We start from the raw sequence: 23,844 nt of genomic DNA on the forward strand, positions 1-23,844 counted from the left end.
TCTTAAGGCACATGATCATTTCACCTGTTATCAATTTGCATATCTCTACCCAGGTTTATTTCCCTTTATCTTTCTCTTCCTGTCTTCTTTTTTATCCTACTCTGTGTTATAGAAATTGCAAAGTAGAGCACATGGGAGCCACAGCAATATTTAGAAGAACTCAACATGGTGAACGAACATAATCTTTAGTTTTACCCAGAAAGAAAATGTTTGCACTTCAGATCTCAAACATGAGTGACAGATTCTCCCAGAGTGCCTCACCGTCTTTGCTGTTCCCTTGACTATGCCCACAATTTTATAAGTAGTTATCTTTAAGCCGATCTTTGACTGATTTGAGTTTGCTTAAGAATGTGCTATATATTTGCTATTTTGAGATTTCATTGCTCTCCGTTAAAAGAAGTAATCCTTAGAGGAATTTTGTAAGGATAAAATCACATAATGCATCTAAGGCTTCTAACGCAAACTTCCAGTTAATAAATGACAGCTATCATCATTACATCCTTTTATTAATTCTCCAATTCATCAAAAGAAAAAGTACAGAATCACACAACTTTACCTCGGCAATGTTCTTTCCATGCTTTCAAGCAGGCAGTTAAGGCTACCATTTCAACTCGAAATTTCACTGAGTTACTTTTACATGATTTCAGAAACTCTTCCAGGTTCTTTATTCCAGAGTTTAAGTTTTCTTTCATTTCCTCCTCAATAGAAAATGACAGAACACTCCATTTTTTCTCCTCTTTCTGTTCTTCCTTAGCAATTAACCTCTTTTTATTCTCTCTAGTAATTATTTCAGCCTTGGTCTCCTGCCCAAAAAAAGGGGGGGGGGAAGCATATCATAAAACAAGCTGGAAATATTCCAAGATTAAATTTCATATATGAGAATATTTTTAAGTGTATATTGGTTATTTTGACCATCATCCCATTCTTGAATAGGAACAATTTTAGGTTCAGTATTTATTTCTTAAAATTAAAGCCTCTGTTAATTGAAAATCTATGACAATTAAATTTAATCACTATAAAGCCTCTGCAGATAATTTTGTAGATTTCTGAGTTGTATAGATTATAAATCAAAGAGTAAATTAGTAAAATTGGAAACATCAGGCCACTGTTTTCTCATGTCTCCTGCATTGGTTCTTTTTTTTTTCATTTTTTTATTATTATGTTAATCACCATACATTACATCATTAGTTTTTGATGTAGTGTTCCATGAATCATTGCTTGTGCATAACACCCAGTGCTCCATGCAGAACGTGCCCTCTTTAATACCCATCACCAGGCTAACCCATCCCCCCACCCCCCTTCCTGCATTGGTTCTTGCTGCTCTCTCTAGAATGGATTTTCCTCTTCCATTCTTCCATGGTCACCTCCCTGTCTCCTACTTGTCCTTCAAAATATTTCTTCCATGAAGCCTTTCCTAACTCCCAAGCCTAACTCATATATTCCTTCTCTGCCAGGGCATCTCTCTATCAAAGTACTCATTACACATACTGTAGTTATGATTTTACTTGTCATACCTCCTATCTATATTAACTTCCTTGAAACAGGAATATGCTATAGTTGCCTGTATGTCTCAAGCACAAAACATTTAGCTTATAATATTTGATAAGTGAATGAGGAAAAGTGAAAGCAGATGAAGGAAAGGAGTGGATATAAAGGAACAACATAAATACAACTGATTTGCTGTATCTAGATAAGCTTTTCCAATTGACTTAAACTCAATATGGATCCTCTTTACTATACTTTTACCAATCTGATTTATTAATCTGCAGAAACAAATTAAAGAATTGTATTCCTAAGAGAATTCTATAAACCTTCCACTATTCGGGTTAGTCATGAATTAATATGTAAATTTTGTCTACAATGAAGTCAATATTAGTTGTCTGCACTTTCTCAGTACTTAATTCTACTCAACATTATTTGACGTTTCCCAATGTTTTAATCTGCCAAATGTACTGTTCTAGGTTAACTCAGCATGGTTCTTTCTCAATAAGACAAGGGTGACCTTGGCACTTTGTCATGCGCCAATGCTTATTATATCCTGAATATGCAGACTTATTAAACGGTTGCTAGAAGAGCACATTTATATAGTGCTGAGAGCGTTTAACTCTAATGAGATAATTTATTTAATTTCTAATAATGTAAAAGAAAAAATGGGATTTTTTTTTCAGTCTTCATACCTTATACTATGTAATGAGAATTTTTGCTACAAACTTTCTATTTTATAACATCCTTCTTGAAAAAAAAATAGAAACTTCTTTGTAGCCCTAAATGAAAAAGGAAAAGTTGTAATTGGATGATTTTACCAACAATAAAATTGACTATGAAAATTAAAAGGAGGTTGTCACTACAAGGAGAAAAACAATGACCACCTACCTGGGTCAGAAAGGCTGCTTTTTAGCTATTAAAGCAAAAGTCTCCATTTCTGCTTGGACTTTTTAAAAAATGTCAGCTTTACTGAGTTTTTATGGAAAATATAATTGTAAAATATTTAAAGTGCACATCATGGTGATTTGATATATGAATACATGTAGTTGAATTTCCCCCATTGGGTTAAGTAACCCATCCATTACCTCACACATTTATCTTTTTGGGGGGTGAAAACAATTAAAATCTACTCTATTAGCAAATTTCAATGATGCATTAGAGTGTTATCAACTACAGTCATATATTTTACATTAGCTTCTCAGACATTATTCATAGCTGAAAGTTTGTACCTTTTTACCAACCTCTACCTATTGCCACCACCCACCCAGTCTGTGGCAACCATTTTTCTACCCTCTGCTTCTATGAATTTGACTTTTTTTTAATTCCACATATAAGTGATAACATGCAGTATTTATCTTTGTTTGGTTTACTTCACTCAGCATTGCCAGGTTATCATGTTGTCACAAATGGCAGGAATTCCTTCTTATGGATAAATAATATTCCATTGTATATGTATATACCACATCATCTTTATTCATTCATCCATTGATAAATGTTCACACTGTTTCCCTATCTTGGCTATTATAAATAATGCTGCCATGAACATGGGAGTGCAGATATTTCTTCCATAGCCTATTTTCATTTCCTTTGATAAATACCCAGAAGGGGATTGCTAGCTCCTATGGTAGTTCTATTTTTAATTTTTTGAGTAATCTCCATATTGTTTTCATAGCAGCTGCACATTTACATTTCCACACACAGTACATAAGGGTTCCCTTTTCTCCAAAACCTTGCCAACACTTGTTACGTCCTGTCTTTTTCATGACAGCCATTCTGACAGGTCTGAGATAATATCTCATTGTGGTTTTGACTTGTATTTCCCTGATGACTGATGATGTTGAGTACCTTTCCATGTACCTGTTGGCCATTCATATATCTTCTTTAAAAAAAAATTCTTTTCAGTACGCAGTCCATTTTTAAAAATCAGATTGTTTGGTTTTGGGGGTTTTTTTGCTATTAAGTAATATGACTTCTTTATATATTTTATTTTTTTTTTAAAGATTTTATTTTTTTGACAGAGAGAGGCACAGCGAGAGAGGGAACACAAGCAGGGAGAATGGGAGAGGGAGAAGCAGGCCTCCCGTGGAGCAGGGAGCCCGATGCGGGGCTCGATCCCAGGACCCTGGGATCATGACCTGAGCCGAAGGCAGACGCTTAACGACTGAGCCACCCAGGCGCCCCTATTTTAGATATTAATCCCTTATCAGGTGTACAATTTGCAAATATCTTCTCCCATAGAGTAGAGTGCTTTTTCATTTCATTGATGGTTTCCTTTGCTGTATGGAAGCTTTTTAGTTTGACATAGTCTCACTTATTTATTTTTGCTTTTTTTAGCTTCGCTTTTGATGTCAAATCCAAAAAAAAAAAAAAAATTCATAGCTAAGACCAATGCCAAGGTATTTACCCCTGTTTTCTTCTAGGAGTTCTGTGGTTTCAGGTCTTTTATTCAAGTCTTTATTTTGAGTTGATTTTTGTGTATGCTGTAAGGTAGGGTCTAGTTTCATTCTTTTGCAGATGGCTGTCCAATTTTCCCAACACCATTTATTAAACTGTCTTTCCCTGCCCATTGCATATTCTTGACTTTTTCTTGAATTAAGCATATATGTGTGTTTCTGGGCTCTTTATTCTGTTCCATTGATCTGTATGTCTGTTTTTGTGCCAGTACCATACTGTTTTGATTACTACAGCTTTGTAGTATATCTTGAAATCTGAGATTATGATACTTCCAGTTTTGTTCATCTTTTTCAAGATAGCTTTGGCTATTCAGGGTATTTTGTGGTTCCATACAAATTTTAGGATTATTTGTTCTGGTTCTGTGAAAAATGTTGTTGGTAGTTTAATAGGGATTTCATTAGGTTTGCAGATTGCTTTGGGTAGCATGGACATTTTGAGAATAATAATTCTTCCAATCCATGAGCACAGAATATCTTTCCATTTTTTTGTGTCACCTTCAATTTCTTTCACTCATTGGTAAAATTTATTTCTAGGTATTTTGATGCAATTGTAAATAGAATTGTTATCTTAATTTCTCTTTCTGCTAGTGTGTTATTTGTGGATAGAAGCACAACAGATTTCTGTACATTAATTTTAAATCCTGCAACTTTACTGAACTCATTTATTAGTTCTAACATTTTTTTGGTGAAGTCTTTAGAGATTTTTTATATATATAATGTCGTGTCATCAGCGAATAGTGAAAGTTTTACTACTTCCTTACCAATTTGGAGGCCTTGTATTTCTTTTTCTTGCCTAATTGCTCTGACTAGGGTTTCCAGTACCATTTTGAATATAAGTGGTGAGAGTGGACATCCTTGTCTTATTCCTGATCTTAGAGAAAATGCTTTCAGATTTTCATCTTTATCATTATATAATAACTTTCCTTATCTCTTAATACAGTCTTTGCCTTAAAGTCTATTTTCTCTAATATAAATATAGCTACCCCTGCATTTTTTGGCTTCCATTTGCATGGGATATCTTTTTTCATCCCTTTACTTTCAGTCTGTGTGTGTCCTTAAAGCTGAATAAAGCTGAAGTGAGTCTCTCAGACAGCATATAGTAGGGTATTTTATTATTATTTTATTATTATTATTATTTTATTATTATTCACTCATCCCCTCTATGTCTTTTGATTGGAGAATTTAGTCCATTTACATTTAAAGTAATTATTAATAGGTATTGACTTACTATGGCCATTAATTTTTTTTCTGACTGATTTACAATTCCTTTGTTCTTCTCTTTTTCTCCTCCTTTGTGATTTGATAGCTTTCTGTAGTGGTATGCTTAGATTCCTTTTGCTGCTTTTAAAGTACGCAAATCAGTCTCTTTTAGGGAAAGACTGGGAATAAGCATTTCAGTCTGCTGCCTCCGTGCCCTGGGGGGATAGTCAGGCTATAGTCTTGTGGGTCCTGTGGATGCAAGCTTTGATGGCATTCAAAGCTAGATGTTTTGAGGGGACCTTTCTTCAGGTGGAACTCAAAAGATGGGGTGCCAAACCAAAAATTTGGTCCCAATCCTTTCCTCCTGAGGGAAAAACTGGGACTTGTGAGTTTTCTCCCAATTGTGTCTCTGCACCAGGGATGGGGTTTATAGGGAGTGTATGTCTCAGCCTCTTCTATCTGTTTCATTGTGGGATTTTTCTCATTTGTCCAATGTATAGGAGTTATTTCTCTAGTTTCTGGATTGCTTTCAAGAGAGAATTTTTCTGTATTTATCTGTAAATTCTGGATGTCTATGGGAGAAGATGAGTTCAGGAACCTCCTATATTGCCATCTTAGACCAGAATTCAAAAGAACTATATTTTTAATTTTATTTCAACATTTCTAAATCCAAGCCTTTAGTAACCTATTGTCTCATATTCTTTTTCAAATACATATACATTTTATTATGTATAGAGGACCATATATAACCTTGTATATGGAGGTTAGACTTTCTTACCAAGTAAATAAAATAAGTGATCACATATAAAAAGAAAAAGCATAAAATGGAAAGAAACTACCAGAGGAATTGAACAAATAGCAACTTAAGAAAAGTCAATAAACAGTTTTAAAATTTGATAGAATTAATAGAACCTACATGTGCCTTTTTGTTCTTGGGTGCAATGAAATTATTCTTTGGCTTGACAGCTTGAGTTACAACAATTTTTGGAGAGACTGATTCTAATGAATTCCCATAAAATCGTTGAAAAAGATGATACTTCTGCAAAGACCTAAGATGATGAGGATCTCTAGATTTTTCTGAAAAAGAAAAGACTTAAAATGTAAAACTACTATATTTTTTCAATAGCATTCTCATTAATTCTTCATGCCATCCCACCCACACATGTACTTTTTAGTTTGAAATAGTAATTTAGTAATTTAGATTTACCTTTGTTAAAGAGGGAATCAAGTCAGGCAAATTCTTGTCTATGGAGCAATTCCTTCCCTTATTTAAAAGATGGAAGTGACAAAACACTCTTTCACTGTCTACCTCCTAAAGCAAATATCAGGATGCCACAAAGAATAACAGATTCTGCGTATTACCTCTGTTATTTGCCCTATGAATGAGTTTAAGAAGAAGACAGAGGCAAAATCAAGAAGATATCCATCTTGGATATCCTGGCTTCTGGCACTGCTTGACAGAAAAATTCTTACTCTAAACCGTAACCACAGAGCCAAGAGCTTGGCAGTTGAAAAACACTCACTATGGAAAAATCCAAAGACATAGGAAATCCCAACAATGAAGGTATGATTTACTTCCATACCCAAAGAAAACTACAATTAAGGGGATAATTAAGCTGGTTGATTTTTCTATGTCTGTATCTACATATATCAAATTAAGCCATTTTGAGGGATAGTAATGGTTAATCTAAAAGATCCCCTCACATCTTGCAAGATCTTAGTAGCTGTTTATGTAAGCAGGCTGATAAGTATGAGCGAGCTTACTATGCACACTCTTAGATTCTTCTGAAAGTAAGTTTTGTCAACTTGAAGAAAGGTGGAGGTGAGAAAGGGGTAGACAAATATGGATGAAGACAAAGGATTAACCAAGGAGACAAGATCCCTTAATCAATCTCTGTTGATCTACTTTTAGTGGTTTCATGGGCCTCCTTTTACAGTTCCAACCATCCTGAGAATGAAGGTATATAAAATACTGGCACTTGTTACACGTAATCAACTGGGTAGTGCGAAAGTAGCTGAAATTACTTGAAAGACTATTGCCTCAGTATTATGAACTTCAAGGAATACACAAATATCTTCAACTACACACCATATTTATTTAAAACAGTTTCATATTTTGTGGCGACAAATGCAGTATTGGCACACTTCCTAGGACATCAGCATTCTTGTGTTCCTATGACTCAGTAAACAGAGTGGGACTTTTTCATTACCATCTTTACTGACATACATCTAAATATCCTGTAGACTATTATTATTCAAGAAATATAACTTGTGGCTCATGATACGATAATTTTTTATTACAAAATAAAAAGAGTGAAATTGATTTTAATTTATTTCACCAGAGTCACATAACTCACCATCAAATTGACACTTTGTCCTGTCATAATCATCACTAAGGGGTCTGTGAGAATGCCAATGCACAAGTTCATCAAATTCCTTATGTTTAACTAGTGAAGTTACAATAGGATCATCACTATGAGACAAAAAGAAACATGCATATTTTAAATTTCATGCCTCTAAATAGAACACAGCACAGATTTCATTTTTTTAATATTTTAAATAATAGCCACCTTTCTTCTTTCTATAATATGATATGGGTGTTAGAATCCAAAAAGTAGTTTATTAGGTGCTTAAAAACCCAGAATCTACCCCACATCTCTAACAATCCCATCAACATCAACAAATATTCATTAATTAAGCCACTAATTAACAACATCCAGCTGGAGTAATTTTACTCTAAGATTAAAACCATGTTGATTTTAACCTAGTTAAGATCAAAGACATTGATAAATTTGTTAAAAACTCATTATTTGTTACAAACACATATTGCATCTAATATACTCCATTTAATTTGTTGGATTTCATAGAATCTTTAATGAGTAAGTCATCCATTCCACCCATTTACTGAGACATTTTTGGTCTTATACCTCTTTAAGAAAGGCAAATCTGTCAAAAAGTCACCAACAAACTTATCAACCACTTCACATGACATTGAAATAAATCCCAAATTAGGAATGTTTTCCTTGGCAGTATCTGTGAACAAATAAAAAAAAAATTAAGACAGTGTCAAATGTGAAACTTTCATATAGGAACATTACACATCATATTCTAAAACCTTACATTAAAAAACATTTTTCATTGATTTTAATTACATTTATCAATTCCAGACCTTCCCATAAAGCTACTGCCCACATAAAAACATTTTGGAACATAGCAGAATATGAAGAAATAGGCAGCATTTAGGGATGTAAGTAGGTAGGTAGAAAAATAACTGTTTCCTATTTTTAAATGTTTATTTCCTTCACTGTCCCTTATTACAAGGAATTTGAATATGGAACTCTCACTCAGAGATCTCTTCCATAAATACTTTTATGGAACTGAAATTTTAAAAAAGTAGGGGAAAATATATGGATAATAATGAAATAATTTGATATCATTACAGTATTTTCTTATATCCTCTTTGATATTATATCTATGTATACATATATATGTATCTGAACATATACACATACATGTGATAGATACCATACATATGACACATATATCCTATATATAATAGTTGGCTAATGAATGCCTTTTTATTTATATCTGGTTCATAATTCTAGGTAAGCTGCCATTGCTCTGCCCATTATCCCCTTGGTGTTCACTGTTCCTGTGTTTGCCTGACACCTTCTTATAGCCATGTGAAGAAGGCCAGAAGTGGTAAGGATTCAATGCCCCAGAGATAGCCCTCAGCCAAAAGTGTGACAGGAGTTGCAGGTTAAATGCCTCATCTATCTTGCTCTTCAGGTAAGACATCTCGGAGGTGGTTTGTACAACATTCTAAGATTCCCAGTAAGATCTACCTGTAGTTGCCCACAGTGGAAACCTACTCATTAACATGTCCTACATTGGTTTTATTCTCTTCCTGATCTTACCTAACCACTCCCTTATTTGTTCTTCCTGGGATCAATAAACCCCTTAATTTGATCTTCCTCCAGAGTCTTTGTCTGGTAGAACTTATCTGGACATAAGAGTATATATATTCTTCCCCATATTCTGAAAAATATATTTATATTGATACATCCCAAATTCCCATTAGATTTCCTTCTCACGTTCCTTAGGGGGATATTTTATTCTTCCTGAAATTCATCAAATGGAAATATCTTCCATGATACTATGATGATGGATAAATCAGTTTTTGTATTTCTTTTTTTAAGATTTTATTTTTATTTATTTGTTTGTCAGAGAGAGAGAGAGAGCGCACAAGCAGGGGGGAGCAGCAGGCAGGGGAAGAAGCAGACTCCCTGCTGAGCAAGGAGCCTGACGTGGGACTCAGTCCCAGGACCCTGGGATCATGACCTAGCTGAAGGCAGACGCTTAACCAACTGGACCACCCAGGAGCCCCAGTTTTTGTATTTCTAAAAATGTTTATATTACTTCTTCATTCTTAAATATTTTAAGAAACATATAATTTCACTATATTGATTTCTACCATTGTTACAGAGGAAGTCTATTATAGACTAATTTTTGTTCCTTTCTAGGTAACTAAGATATTCATTTTCTATATTCTATAATCATACTATATTATATCCAGCGTGTGTATTTATCTGTGAGTGTGTATGTGCATATGTTTCATTTATCCCACTTGGGATTCATCATATATCCTAAATGTGCAAATTCTTGCCTTTCCACAATCCAGGCAAATACCCAGCTGTGATCTCTTCAAATATTGTCCAACCCACATTGGCTCATTCTTTCCTTCTGAATCTCCAAATGAATAAAAGGCTAGACTTCTTCATTATATCTTGTTTTTTGACATATCTTTCCTATTGCTTCAGCTCTTATTTCTTTTGTTTGTTTTTTTTTAGGTTTTTTTTTGCAGATTTATTGAGATGTAATTGACACATAAGCTTAAGGTATATAACATGGCTATACACCTCATCTCTATTTTTAAGTGTAATTCTTTTGATGAATTTCTAATTCACACATTCTCTTTAGCAATATCCAATCAGCTTTTTAACCTATCCAGACAATATTTTCATTGTTACAACTTTGATTACTTTAAAATATGAATGGTGTTTTATAGAATTTTATAATTTTCTCATGTTTCAAATTTCATATTTTATTTCTTTGAGCATTTTAAATACACATATAGTATATTCTACTTTTGATAATTACAAAATATGAAGTTCTAGCTCTATAGCTTACAGTTTCTCTTAGCTTATTTCCTCTATTGCTTTATAAATTCATATTTGTACTCATATTTGGCAGAATATGAGTAAAACCTGTATCTTGTAAAACCAGGGTTTATGATATTTTTAATTTTTTTTATTTATTTGTCAGAGAGAAAAAGAGAGAGCACAAGCAGGGGGAGTGGCAGGCAGTGGGAGAGGCAGGCTCCCCGCTGAGCAAGAAGCCCAATGTGGGACTCAATCCCAGGACCCTGGGATCATGTCCTGAGCTGAAGGCAGATGCTTAACCGACTGAGCCACCCAGGCGTTCCCAGGGTTTATGATGTTTTTCCTCTACAAAGAATGTACTAGATTCTTCTGATCACTTTAAGCTAATGTTCTGGCTTAGATTTGTCTTGACACTACTAAGAATAACTGAAACCCCAGCTTCTTGGGAGGAGAGGCCTATAATTGGAAATCATCAAAGTAATTCATTTTGTATTAGCCAGAGATCCATCTCTCCCTTTATTTTTGGCTCCTGGAATTGCACTTCTATTGTTTTGAGCTTAGCTATGATAATACAAAAAGATGTTTGGTGTGTCTTACCAGCATTTCAATTGTTTCCCAAAAGAGATTTTTCCCCTAACCTATACTGCCATATTGATAGAAATTGATAGAAACAGAAGTCACATATATCTGGCTTTTTTTTAAATTGGCAACAACATTAGCTACAAGCAAAACATATAACTCTTCAAAATTATAGTCATAGCATATCATGCCAATGATAAAGCAAAAGGTAATCTTATTTTTATTTATTATTTATTATTTAAATGCATAGTGCCAGAAAATTATTTAGATATACAGCACTTAATTAGTAGTGTTTTCAAAAAAATTTCCAGAGATCTGAACTGTTATTTCAAATTAATTTAGAGATTTATTACCTTTGATTGGTGATGGATTCTTTTCAAGAAAAGAAAGTTTTGTTGTTCTCAGAGGAAATGGCTTTCCAACAGCAAACTTTCTGACCAACTTTGACACAGTATTCCAGAGATGTTCATAATCTTTCATAATGACATCTCCCAAATTCAAATGTAGGCCTATATAATGGTTAAAAGTACTAAATATTAAAAGTCATTCCTATATATACAGAAGCATGCGCTTTGACTAAATTCATAGAGTTCTAAAATATTTGTCAGAGTGAAATTTTCACTGAGTTCCACACTGCACCTAAATGAATAAATTACAGCTATCATAACAGTAATAGATTATGAATATCTATTTTATAAAGTAAAAAAAGGTTATGACACATATAACCTTACAAGCAATAAAACTGAATGTAACTTATTTTTCAAAGATAAGAAAATTTGTAGAGAGTTGTTAAATTTATATGTAGCTAACTCATTCCAATGTTTGCAATGTGTAGGAACCAAATTCTAGAGGTCAAAGGAGCTTCAAGAACACTCAATGAGTTATAGCTCTCTTAAAACATGTTTTTTTTTCTTTGACTATTAAGAAACAGCAGAAAATTTATCCTAACAAAATAATTCAAAGAAAGAAAAACAAATTACATATAACATATAAATCAGCTTTGTCTTTGGAAAAAAATTAAAATTTCCTAAATATCTCAAGGTAGGATGATTACCTTGATTAGAGTAAATATTTTTTAAAATGTAATGCATATATTTAAATGAAAATTTCAACTATTAAAATTATCTAGAAATGCCAAGTACCCAAACACATATTTTTCGAGAATACTTGAGTGTATTAAGTTAAAAATGTTTTAAAATATAACACTCACTCTGACTGCAACTAAATAAAACTTATATATGTGTATAAACAAAGATTGAAAGGAAAATAATTGCTATGTTATATGTTGGACATAGGAAAATGATTTTGAAGTTTTAAAAACTGTATAATGTTTATCTCTGATTAAAGTACAATTATTATAATATTCTAAAGTGGTACCTTCAACATTTTCATTTTCATAGTAAAAAGCAATATTCTTCAACAAAAGTTCATCACTTAAGTCCGAAAGGTGAATTAAATTCAGATTCCAAAATTCACAAATGTTTATATTACTTAGGATGAAATATTCACACCACTTTTTCTGAAAATTAGATATAAAACCCAGTCATTGACAATTGTTATATTAGCAATAAACTATAATACAACTTCAAATGCATCAATAAACCAATGAAAGGCAAATTGGCAAGGCTATTCCAATTCTAATTAATGTAAGTCCTTTCAGGCTGGATAATGATGAATGCTTTATATCGTAAAAGGTTAGATCATAAAATAAAACCAAACTGGCCAAGAAATTAATTCAGCATAGTTCTTTATTCTGAATCATAGAAATTTGTGTTTGACTCAATACAATTTTTTTCTCACACAAATTCACAGATGCGGTCCCAGTGCTACAGAAATACTTCTGTTTTCAAATGTGCCTCTGTTTTTTACTGAGGTTTTAATGTTTTCCGAGTCTGCTTTCAGGTCAAAAGAGGATTTAAGAAATAGTATTTGTTTAGGGATCTAGAAGATGCTGAATCCTTCAAACTTAAAGATTCCCTTCCACCTACATTGGTGTGCACCTGCTGAGTTCATAATAGTGAGGCTATGTTCATGCCTAACATAGACAGAATGTCTTCATGCCTAACATAGACAGAATGTCTTCACTGGCCACACTTATTTCAGAGTTGAGTAGACATGAGTAAACAACCTTAGCAAGTGAGAGCTTAGTCATCTTTTCAGTCAATGATAGTGTTTGGGGAATTAAGTTCAGTGGGGGAAAACCGAGGCTTCTCTGCTCCACACTCCCTCAGTGATAAAACCAAATGCTTTCCAAATGTGAACAATTTATTTAATCTATATTGATGTGGAAATAGAACCCAGAATTATCCAGCACAAATATAACATGGGCAAGCTGCATATTTTATTCTAAACTTCCAGAAGTCACATTTAAAAAAAAAAAAAAACAAGCAAAATTTTATCTTATTTAACTCAACATATCCAAAGAATTATCATTTCAATGTGCAATCAATATAAAAATTCTAACAGAGTAGTTTACATGTTTTTCATACTAGTTTTTTTTTAATCTGGTGTTTCTTTTAAGTTTAGAACATATCTCATTTCAGACTACTACATTCCACTTGTGGCTATGGGCCACTGCTTTGGACAACCTAGCTCTAAACAGATGTTAGGGAGATTGCCCAAGGTACATGAAAAGCCATAAATATCAAGGTAGGATCCTCCTACCTACAGTGTAGTTTTAACTACAATAAAATACTAAAGAGCTCTCCACAGAGACATAGAACAGTGGTTCTCCAACTTCAGCAGGAGCCTCACCTGGAAAGATTGTCAAATAAAACACAGATTGCTAGGCATCATCCCAAGATTGATTCAGTAGCTATGCGATGGACCCTAAGAATTTGCATTTCTAACAAGCTCCCAGGTGATGCTGATGCTGTTGGTCAAGAGAACGATACTTGGAGAACCACTGCCATGTAAGGTTCTCCTCACCCAATCCTTTCCCATAATACCACTGAGTAAACAAATGATAATATGTGAATATAGTACAGCAAACATTCTTCATTTTATTAACTTCAATTAAGAAATGCCTCCATATGGTCTCCAAGTGTCACGATTTGAGTAAACATGAAACTCTCCTCTCAAAGTTTGCTTAGTTGCTTTCTCCAGAGACCTCAGAATATGCCTTTTATTGTAAAAATTTCAGAGGCTACCTGAATTTACACTTCCAGCTACTGGGTGCTACCAAAATGAAGCATGGAGGATAGAAAAGACCAGAGGGGTGCTTGACTATGGGATAATCAGCTGTTTCCCCTTATCAAGGGAGCAGAGGATGGTGGGAAGGGCACAGATTTGGAAGTTGGACAGTTATGAAGTTATCTCCCACCTTGATCATTTATTAGTTGTGCTAATGGGCCACTTAGCCTCTCTGAACCCGTTTTTCAACTGTAAAATGAGGACATAAGAGGAGTATTGTTATGTCTTTATAAGGTAATATAGGTAAAGTACACACATAAAACTGGTGCAAAATAACTAACAGCTATTTCTATCATGTCTGCAATCCATGCCATCCTAATTGAAGAATGATGTTTTCTATCAGCTAAAACCACAATGTCTTGCACAACCATCTTAGAACATTCCATAATTTAGAAAAACTTTGTAATATCCTTTCACCTAATTATACTGTCCATAAAAATTATTTATAAAACTCTTTATAAATGAAAACTATATATACAGAGCATTCATCTAAATCTGTAAATCAATACAATTATTACATTCATACCATTCAGTAACTGAGTATATGTAATATGTAATTCAACCTATAAAAATTTGACAAAAAATCAAATATTATCTGAGAAATAACTTTACAACAAAACTCGCAGCACAATAATATTGATGCTATAATGCTTTATTTCAATATCTGATATGTCATATCAATAGGTTTAATGTATTAGCCTGACATGACTTTTATTGAAATGTCTCAAGTAAATTAGGGGTGCCTATGTGGCTTAGTCGGTTAAGCTTCTGCCTTTGGCTCAGGTCATGATCTCAGGGTCCTGGGATCAAGCCTTGTCTCCAGCTACCCTGCTCAGCAGGGAGTCTGTGTCTCCCTCTCCCCTCTCTCATTGTCCCTCTCCCCGCTCATGCATGCACTCTCTCTCTTTCTTTCTCTCTCAAATAAATAAATAAAATCTTTAAAATTAAATAAATAAACTAAAAGGAGCTGGAAATACAGTCTTCCTATTCCTTTATTTAACCATAGTCAGCTTCTTTCTAACAGACTATCAAAATGCCTAGAGGAGAGTTCCCCAATGGGATTTGGGATATAGGAAAATATTTTCTCCCCCAAGCATCAGCAGAACCACATGGTATTTTGTATACCATATAATAAACCCTTTTACATTTCTGTTAGAGAAGTTGTAAATGCTCACAAATATAAACCTAAACCTAGATACACAATCAATGTATTTTTCTGTTTCTGAACTTTGTTGATCCTACATACACATTATGCTATTTCAGTAAATATAATGTAAGCACTACAAAGTAAAATCAGTCCAATTCAATTACTTCCTAGTCACACTCAGATCAAGTCTCTTCATGAGTCCCCCATGCCAGGCTTTGACAAGAGTGTTTATACACTTGTGGTTAAAAAAAAAAAAAAAAAAAAAAAGAAAGAAAAAACGTGTGTATAAAAAAATTTATACATTTTGGTAAAAAATGGTGCCCACCACTCAGTATGGCTGTCTCCAGTTATACCTCACTCTTCAGTATTCTATACAGGCAATAAACCCAGGTCCCTTGAATAGAGATTTAATGGTCAGTGGCTGTGGAGTGGCTTCCATTTGGTTCCATGGAGCTCATAGTCTACTGAAATACAGTCCTCAGATTTAAAGGGGTCTTTTCCATGTCATTTCCCACTTATCCCCTCATTTGGCTTCTGAGAATTCTGTAAAGACTAGCAGCTTCCCCTTCCCTCTCAATCAACTAGCATGACTCCTTTAGAGCCTACAAGAACTTTCAGACCCTCCTTCAGGAAGTACAGGGACCGATTCCCACATTTTCATGGATAGACACAATATTGCATTTTCCAGTCCAATTCCCTGGCACATATAGCCACAGGTATCCTACATGAGACTAGCTATCTCCCAGTCTGTGTCCTGAAAACTAAGTCACAGGTTCTCTCTATGCACAGACCTCTGAAACTTTAGGGGGATTCTATCATGCCCTTCCCACCCCACTCATGGTGACTTCATTTATTCTCCAACTCTCTCCCCTCCTCAATTCATGGACACTTTATGAGGGAGGTGCAATGTGGGCAGAAGAAGGTGACTGTCTTTTACAATAATATTTGTTATATAGAGATCAATATTATTCTTTCAAAGGGCAGGAAATTTGACTTTTTTTTTCCCCAATCCCTAAAGTAAGGGCACATTCCAGTCCAACCAGAAGTTGGGGTTGTAAGGAGGGAGATCATGCAGAAAAGATCTTATCACAGGATTTTTTACCCGACAGAATTTAGGGAGTTCATGGACTAGATCAGAAAATTGTATTTTTATTTTTGCTAACTTGTAGCAAAAATGTGTATTTTCAATAAAAAGCCCAGATGACATGTCATATTCCTATGCCAGCGCTGGGATTTGGCACCAGTAGAAATAACGTATTTTCACATTACATTGCAAGTGCTACAAACATCTAGAGATACTGTTTATACTTATCATACATTGAAAGTATGGTAGTTATTTGATTGTCTAATGTAGTAATGAGGTAATACATATATTACCACATCACAAATGTATGTTTTAATATTTTAATAACTATTTCAATATAACTGATACCCTTGTAATCCTAAGTATCTTATTTTATGCATTTATATTATCCTGAGGAAGGGAGAATTCCCTTCATAGAATTCATCAGACAGCCATAGGGGACCCTAGGGAAAAAAAAGGGTAAGAAACCCTAAATGATTCTTCTCAAGTCGTTCTGACACACTTATTTGCTGAAAATGGGAAAGTGAGCAAATAGAGACATGGATGCAATTTCTGATTCTTCCCTGATAACATTACTTCCTTGCAATTTTAACAGCTAAAAGTTGCTCATCCTTCCACACACAATTTTACCTCAGGATTATGAAGTAGAGGTGGTAGCCTCATCACTCACCAACTCATCATTTCCAAACTATTTTTTACACTATTCTATAAAATTCAGCCTTCCATCTGTTTGTACTATTCAAAAGTCCTCCCTATCATGTTCAGTTAGCAAATTCCTTGCTCACTTCCCCTCACTTAATGATTTTTTTCACGCCTGGCTCACATTCTTCCTCTGCCTCTGTCTTAACAACACCATGTATAGCTTTAACCTCCAAGCAGACAATTATTGCAACATTTCTTGAATTTCTTATATCCAGCGACTCCCTCACCACTCTATCCATTTCACATTCTCATGGACACACCCATGACCTTGTCATCACCAAAACTTACCGTCCCTCTCTGTCCTGGTTTGCACTCCTCCTAGAAGCAGACCTTGACACTCAACTTCAAGTAATAGAGTTTATTTGGGAATGATCACAAGAAACACCAGCCAGGGAATGCAGAAGTAAGACAGGAGAGAAAAGAAACCAATAAAGGATACATTATCTAATCCATGACCAATGGGGACAACTGGAACTTAATTCCACTGGGGAATTCTAGGAGACAGTGTAGAATACATTTCAGTATTTATTTCAACTTATGTACAAGGAAGCTGGGGGTCTTCATCCACCAATTCCTCATCTGTCATTGGTGGAGGGCATGAGAATTAACACCCAGCATTTCAGATCAAGCAAATAAATCCTTCAGGTGGAGAGTTGCAGACATTTATAGTAAGATGGAAAAATAAGCGAATGGGAGACAGAGACAAGGAAATAATAAGTGTATGCCACCCTCTCTGATGAATAATTCCTTACTCCCACCTGTTGACCCATCCCTCTGACTTTGTATAATGATCATTCACACCTCTTTATTGATTGTATCAGGACCTCACTTCTGGATAGGACCTATCCAGTGGAGTCCACTTGGTTTATCTCCATGAAACTTTGTTTTCTAGTCTATCATTTTTACAATCTTCTTGCAAGGATACTAAAATCTCTTTTCCATTTTTCCTTTTTTCTTTTCCATAAAACTATATAGATCCACTAATAGCTTTTCTGTGCCTAAATTATCTTGTCCCTTTTTTTCATACCATCCAGTCAGTTGCTTTTCGTGCTTATGGCCATGTTGCTGAGACCTACTAGAAAAAGAAAATCATACAATAACACATATTGATGCCACTATAATTGTTTTGTCAAAAACTTCAAATTAGCCTTCAAAAGTGCTGGGCGGGACAGCATTATTGTTTCTCAATATAGTTTACTCCCCTAAGATCCCCAATAAATATTTCCAAAATATTTCATTGTTCTTAAACTTCTGGGCTTGTTTCCTCGCCACAACATTCAGCATATGACTTTGTCTCCTACTTCACAAAGAAAATTAAACTAGCACATAGGAACAAAGTTATCTTACAACTTCCATAACAGCTAATGTTGCACCATTCTTTCTTTATTCTCTCCTGTGAAAATGGCACTATAACTCCCTCTATATAAGAACATACTCTAGACCCCATCCCTCTCACCTTACTTTCCCTGTATTTTCATCCTATCTTCTCCCTTAATTTAAACATGCTCAGTCTTTGCCATTTTAAAAATATTCCTAATTGACCCACTTTCCTATCCCATTTTATCCTGAGTCACTTCCCTTATTCTCAACTCCTTACATATAAATTCTCTTCACCTTTATTTTCTCTCTTCTACTCACTACTGAATCCACTCTACCATAGATTTTTGCTTCTAGCCTCTCCATTAATATTTTTTAAAAAATATTTTTTAAATATTTATCCCAATTACAATCAACAGTGAGTCCTATGCCATTAAACCCAAAGTACTATTTTCAGTCCTCAACCTCCTACAGTTCTCCATGGCATTTGGTACTATTAACCCACCTTTTGAAAAGCCCAGTTCCTTTGACCTTCACAATAATCCATTCTCTTAGCTTTACAACTCTATTCATCTAAGTAGCTCCTTCTCAGTGTCCTTTGCCAGTGTTTCAATCTATTCCTAACCATTTAATATTGGAGGATCTCGGGTCTCTGTCCTAGGCCCTCTTGTCTTTCCCAAAATAATTTTATCCACTGCCATGGCATCAATTAACATCCATAGGCTAGTGATTCCCAAATCTTGATCCCCAATTCATTCTACTCTGCTAAGCTCCAAACCAGTATTTCAAATTGCTTACTAGAAATCTCCATTTGCATATTTCATTGGCATCTCAAACTCAGTATTTCCCAAACTGAACTTGTGATCTTCCTCCGCAATTATAGTTCATACAATGACATCAACCCCACAAATGCTCCAGCCAGAAATCTAGAGTCAGTTGACTCCTCCCTTTCCCTCATGCCCACACTTAACTTGTTAAATGATTGTTGATATTGCCTATTGCCATTCATCCTTACTTACCATTTCCTTAGTCCCTAAATAATTAACACTTACATGAACTGAGGTAACAGTCACCTAACTGGTTTCCCTAAATCCAGTTTTGCCTCTACAGTGCACTCTCTGCATTGCAAGACAAAGAAAAAAAAAATTTAATGAAAGTGCCATTCATCAGCATGAAATTATTCAGTTGGTTCTCATTGTACTTATGATCAACTTAAATCTCCATTCTCTTTACAGGATTTATACAGTCCTATATGATTTGTCTCTTATCCATCTCTTCAGCTTTATCACTTTCCCATATTCTTTCTATTCCAGTTACATAAGTTGTATTCCAGTTCCTTGATCATGTTCTTCTCATGGTGACCCCACATGCTGTTTCATCTCCTAGCATCCAGTGTTCATCCTCTCTCCAACTTGCAAATCCATCAAGATTTACATTACTTCACTTCTCTTCATCTCTTAAAAGAAGCCACCCTTTTCTAACTGAATTGGATCTTTTTATTATCAGACTCTAAAGTATCCTGTAGTTCCTCCTTAATATTAATTTTAAAAATTCAATACATATCTTCCTGCAAAATGTAGCTCTATGAATGTGGTGGGGTGAGATGGGTAAATATATTTTCTCACTGTATCCCCAGTGACTCATACAATGCTTATACATTAGATAAATATTTGTGGACTAGCTTACTAATTGATTGGTTCTAAAATACTTTCCTTGAACATTTTGACTGCAGATATCAAGATTTTTAAAAATTTTCCATTTAAATTGATCCACGAATCCCACTTCTGGGCATGAAGTCTAAGTCAATATCCCCAAATTAAAGGAAAAGGCTTCCTTTAAAAAAAAAAAAAAAAAAGGAAAAGGCTTACACTCAAAGAACCTGGAAAATAACACCATTTATAATACAACAATTAAAACCTCTTATCCTATAATAGAAGAATGGGTGAGTAAACCATGGTACATCCATTAAAAAATAGTAGCCATTAAAAAATGAGGTTAACCAAGAGTATGAAAGAAAATTTTAAAATACATGAAAAGAAAAATATTTATATATATTCATACATGAATATATATTCATTCCAATGTAATATATGAATTTATTTGAATAGTGTGGTCGCTTGGTGTTTCTTTTGTTTTTGCTACTTTCCTAAAGTCTACAAATTTTCTCTAACATCTATAATGGACAAAAATAACCATTACATTTATATCTTCAATTCCTCTCAAAAGCAGAACACAATGGTCACCAATCTCTTGTAATTAATGACACAAAAACCTGATCTTGACAGAAATTAGAAGGAAAATAGAGAGGCTTTTTTTTTATCCTTAGATTGGGTATATATCATGCTGTTTGTTATTATTACCGGAGTTGTTGAAATTAGGAAGAGATTGACTTAGGCCATTAAATCTTTAAGGTTCCCAAAGGGCTGACAATATTCCCTTATAAATCTTTTTTTTTTTTTTTAATTAGGCTCCGTGCCCAGAGTGGAGCCCAACATGAGGCTTGAACTCACAACCTGAGGTCATGACCTAAACCGAAACCAAGAGTCAGACACCTAACCAATTGAGCTACCCAGGCACACCCTTATAAATCTACTTTTGAAGGTGACTGTGGTTTCTTTATATCAAACAATGGAAACAAAAAAATAAATAAACTAACAAAGATCATATTTACCATTTCTAAGAAAGTGTGAATGTTCTTAGTCCAATGGGAAGTGATGACTCTAGTGCAGGCTCTTTGAGAAAGAGGTAAGTGGAGTAGGAAAACCACACTGAGACAATGCAGTTTACACAAATCTTCCATCTCTTGCAGGGCTAAGCAATTACTTTCCCCCTGAGTAAAATAAAGAAGGTAAAATAGAGATCAGCAGGCTATGAAATTGCATGATACACATGCAGCACCACAAAGGTCAGCAGCCACATTCTGCTTTATTACACTCTTCATTCTATAGGTTTTTGAATTTTTTTCTTCGTGTATAAATTTGGCTGCATATAAAAAACAGATGTCAGGCAAGGGGGCAGGGAACTGCCAGCTCAATAACAGTTTACATAAAGCATTTTCTAAGTATTTTTAGTTAAGCTTAACTTTACATGAGCTGTCCCAGCAGCTAATGAAGTCATGATCCCACAGGACCTTGCAAGGATGGAGCCATCCTTTAAATGCTCTATTCTGTCCAAGGAATCATATTTTAAAAGTTACACTGAACAGTATCAGAGTGAAGAAACCAGGACACATCAAAAAAAAAACTTACCCAATTAGAAAAAGGGTAAAGAAATGGGCATATTTAACATGACGGGACAAGGACCTCTTCACCATCCTCAAATGTTTCCAGGGTTGTCACTGGAACAAAACTAAGACTTATTTTGGAGTGCCTCAAAATAGGGCCAAATCGGGTCTAATGACTAGAAATTCCAAAGAGATATACTTCGTTCGATATCATTTTTGTGATAATAATGTAAAATGTCACGCCTAATGACACAAAAGATATTTTACTAAGAATATATTCAAGTAGATATTGGAAAACCAAATATAAAGAGATGCTAGGTAAAAAGTAGTAAGTCTTGTTCATTTCAGTGTGTATAAAAGTTACAAAAAGTTGTGTGTATAAAAGTTACAAAAAGCTTCATTTACTTTAATAAAAATTCAGGCAAGAATCCCCAGCAGTCAGATTGTATACAAAACAATATGTGTTCACATGTGTGTGTGAGTGTGTGTACATGTGCATATGTACACATATCTATAGGGAAGACTATTTAGCTGGACAATAAACCATACTGGCCAACAGATTCTTAATGAACTCTATCAATCATAAAGAAGGTTAAGAGCTTTAGTATTTTTCCAGCTAGGATGGCACTACAGCAAGAATGTTTCAGGGAAAATCGGAGGGGGAGACAAACCATGAGAGACTATGGACTCTGAGAAACAAACTGAGGGTTCTAGAGGGCAGGGGTGGGTAGGAGGATGGGTTAGCCTAGTGATGGGTTTTAAAGAGTGCATGTACTACATGGAGCACTGGGTCTTATACGCAAACAATGAATCATGGAACACTACATCAAAACTAATGATGTAATGTATGGTGATTAACATAAGAAAATAAAAAAATAAAAAAACTAATAATGTAATTTATGGTGATTAACATAACATAATAAAATTTTTAAAAAAAGAATTTCCCTTCTAAAAACAGCTTGGTATTATGGAACTTGAACAAGACAGATACAGGTTCAATCCTCATTCCACACTGCTCTTTAATTAAGGAATGTTACGCGGACTATCTGAACCTCAGGGATTTCCATATGTGAAATGGGAATAAATACCTCCTTTAAAATGCTGTTGTGAGGATATAAAGACACAAGGCATATAAAGAACCCGCAACATTATAATGTAAGCTCTCACCAAGCGCTAATTTCCTTTCTTATTACCCCTTCTTCTAGATAATTAGACAAATGTGACTAAATGTGTACTAAGGGGAAACGTCTGTATAGTAAAATACTAAATCATATAACAGCATCATAGATATTTCTGATAAACGAATTCCAGTTTTTCCCTCTTTTGGGAGAAATTTATATAATTAAATTGGGGAAATAAATAAAATACCAAATGGAAGAAAAGGTAGATGAAAATCAGTAAAATTTCAGAAGTGGAAAGCAATGATGTTTCACAGTAAAGTTATAACAGTCACACCTCTTGGATGTTAGTTTTCTCAATAGAGGTAGTCTTTCTATTTTCTAAAAAGTGATGGTACATTCTCAAAGACAACGAGCATGAAGTAACACAAAGAACACGCCGAATGTCAGATCCTTCTGGCCAGAGTTGCTTAAGCTGAGAAATAGTTTCACATGCCTGTCACAGGAGAAAACTGTAAATGTCATGATATTTAAAAAATATTTTTATTCATAAGTAATCTTACTAGAAGAAATCATACAAAGATATGACTATATAAAACTATAAATATTTCTGTTAAAAATGATAAAATTTTAAGATGGGAAATACATATTTTTGTAAAATCATTAAAATTTAACTATGTAAAGAGCTCCTATAAATCAATAACAAAACATCTCAGCCTTTAATAAGACAAGATAATTTACAAAAGAAATACAAATATTAACAAAATGGAAAAAATGTTCAACCTCTCTAGTAATAAATGAACAATTAAATAGATATTTTATTTATAAAATATATATAATATACATATAAATAAAATATAAATAAATATAAATATAAATTAAAATACAAATATAAATAAAAATATATAATAATAGCATATTATTTACAAATTAACAAATATTAGAATATTCTAATGATAAAAGACAGCACTGTAAATCATGTGATGTGTCATTTCTCTTATGCTTTGCTAATGAGAGTACAGATAGGTACATAATTACTGCAAAGCTATTTAGCAATACATATGATTATCATTAAATATATTGATACTTTGTGACTGGCTATTCAAGTTCTAGGTGTCCAGGCTAGGTAAATAACACAAAATGTGTACCAAGATTTATGCACCAAGATGTTCATACAGAATT

The 23,844-nt window shown here is 34.1% G+C and overlaps 1 protein-coding gene across 11 annotated transcripts in view; it reads right to left on the reverse strand.

Annotated features, from left to right (window-relative positions):
• DDX60 (DExD/H-box helicase 60) overlaps positions 1-23,844 on the reverse strand; it is a 109,977-nt gene that overhangs the window by 67,774 nt on the left and 18,359 nt on the right. For 10 of the 11 annotated variants that reach the window (XR_003520580.2, XR_003520578.2, XR_003520579.2 and 7 more), the window contains 8 exons: positions 23,000-23,158; positions 20,993-21,151; positions 12,257-12,398; positions 11,233-11,388; positions 8,066-8,171; positions 7,496-7,611; positions 6,055-6,215; positions 557-803 (listed from right to left, as the gene is read on the reverse strand). Coding sequence is in view for 7 of the 11 variants with exons in the window: in XM_027597606.2 (XP_027453407.2) it covers positions 557-803; positions 6,055-6,215; positions 7,496-7,611; positions 8,066-8,171; positions 11,233-11,388; positions 12,257-12,398; positions 20,993-21,151; positions 23,000-23,158 (1,246 nt within the window). In the remaining 4 variants the exon portion in view is untranslated. The remainder of the gene's footprint in view (positions 1-556; positions 804-6,054; positions 6,216-7,495; positions 7,612-8,065; positions 8,172-11,232; positions 11,389-12,256; positions 12,399-20,992; positions 21,152-22,999; positions 23,159-23,844) is intronic. The other variant, XM_027597607.2, reaches the window with a different exon arrangement.

This window comes from Zalophus californianus, chromosome 2 (assembly GCF_009762305.2).
Source record: "Zalophus californianus isolate mZalCal1 chromosome 2, mZalCal1.pri.v2, whole genome shotgun sequence".
NCBI lineage: Eukaryota > Metazoa > Chordata > Mammalia > Carnivora > Otariidae > Zalophus > Zalophus californianus.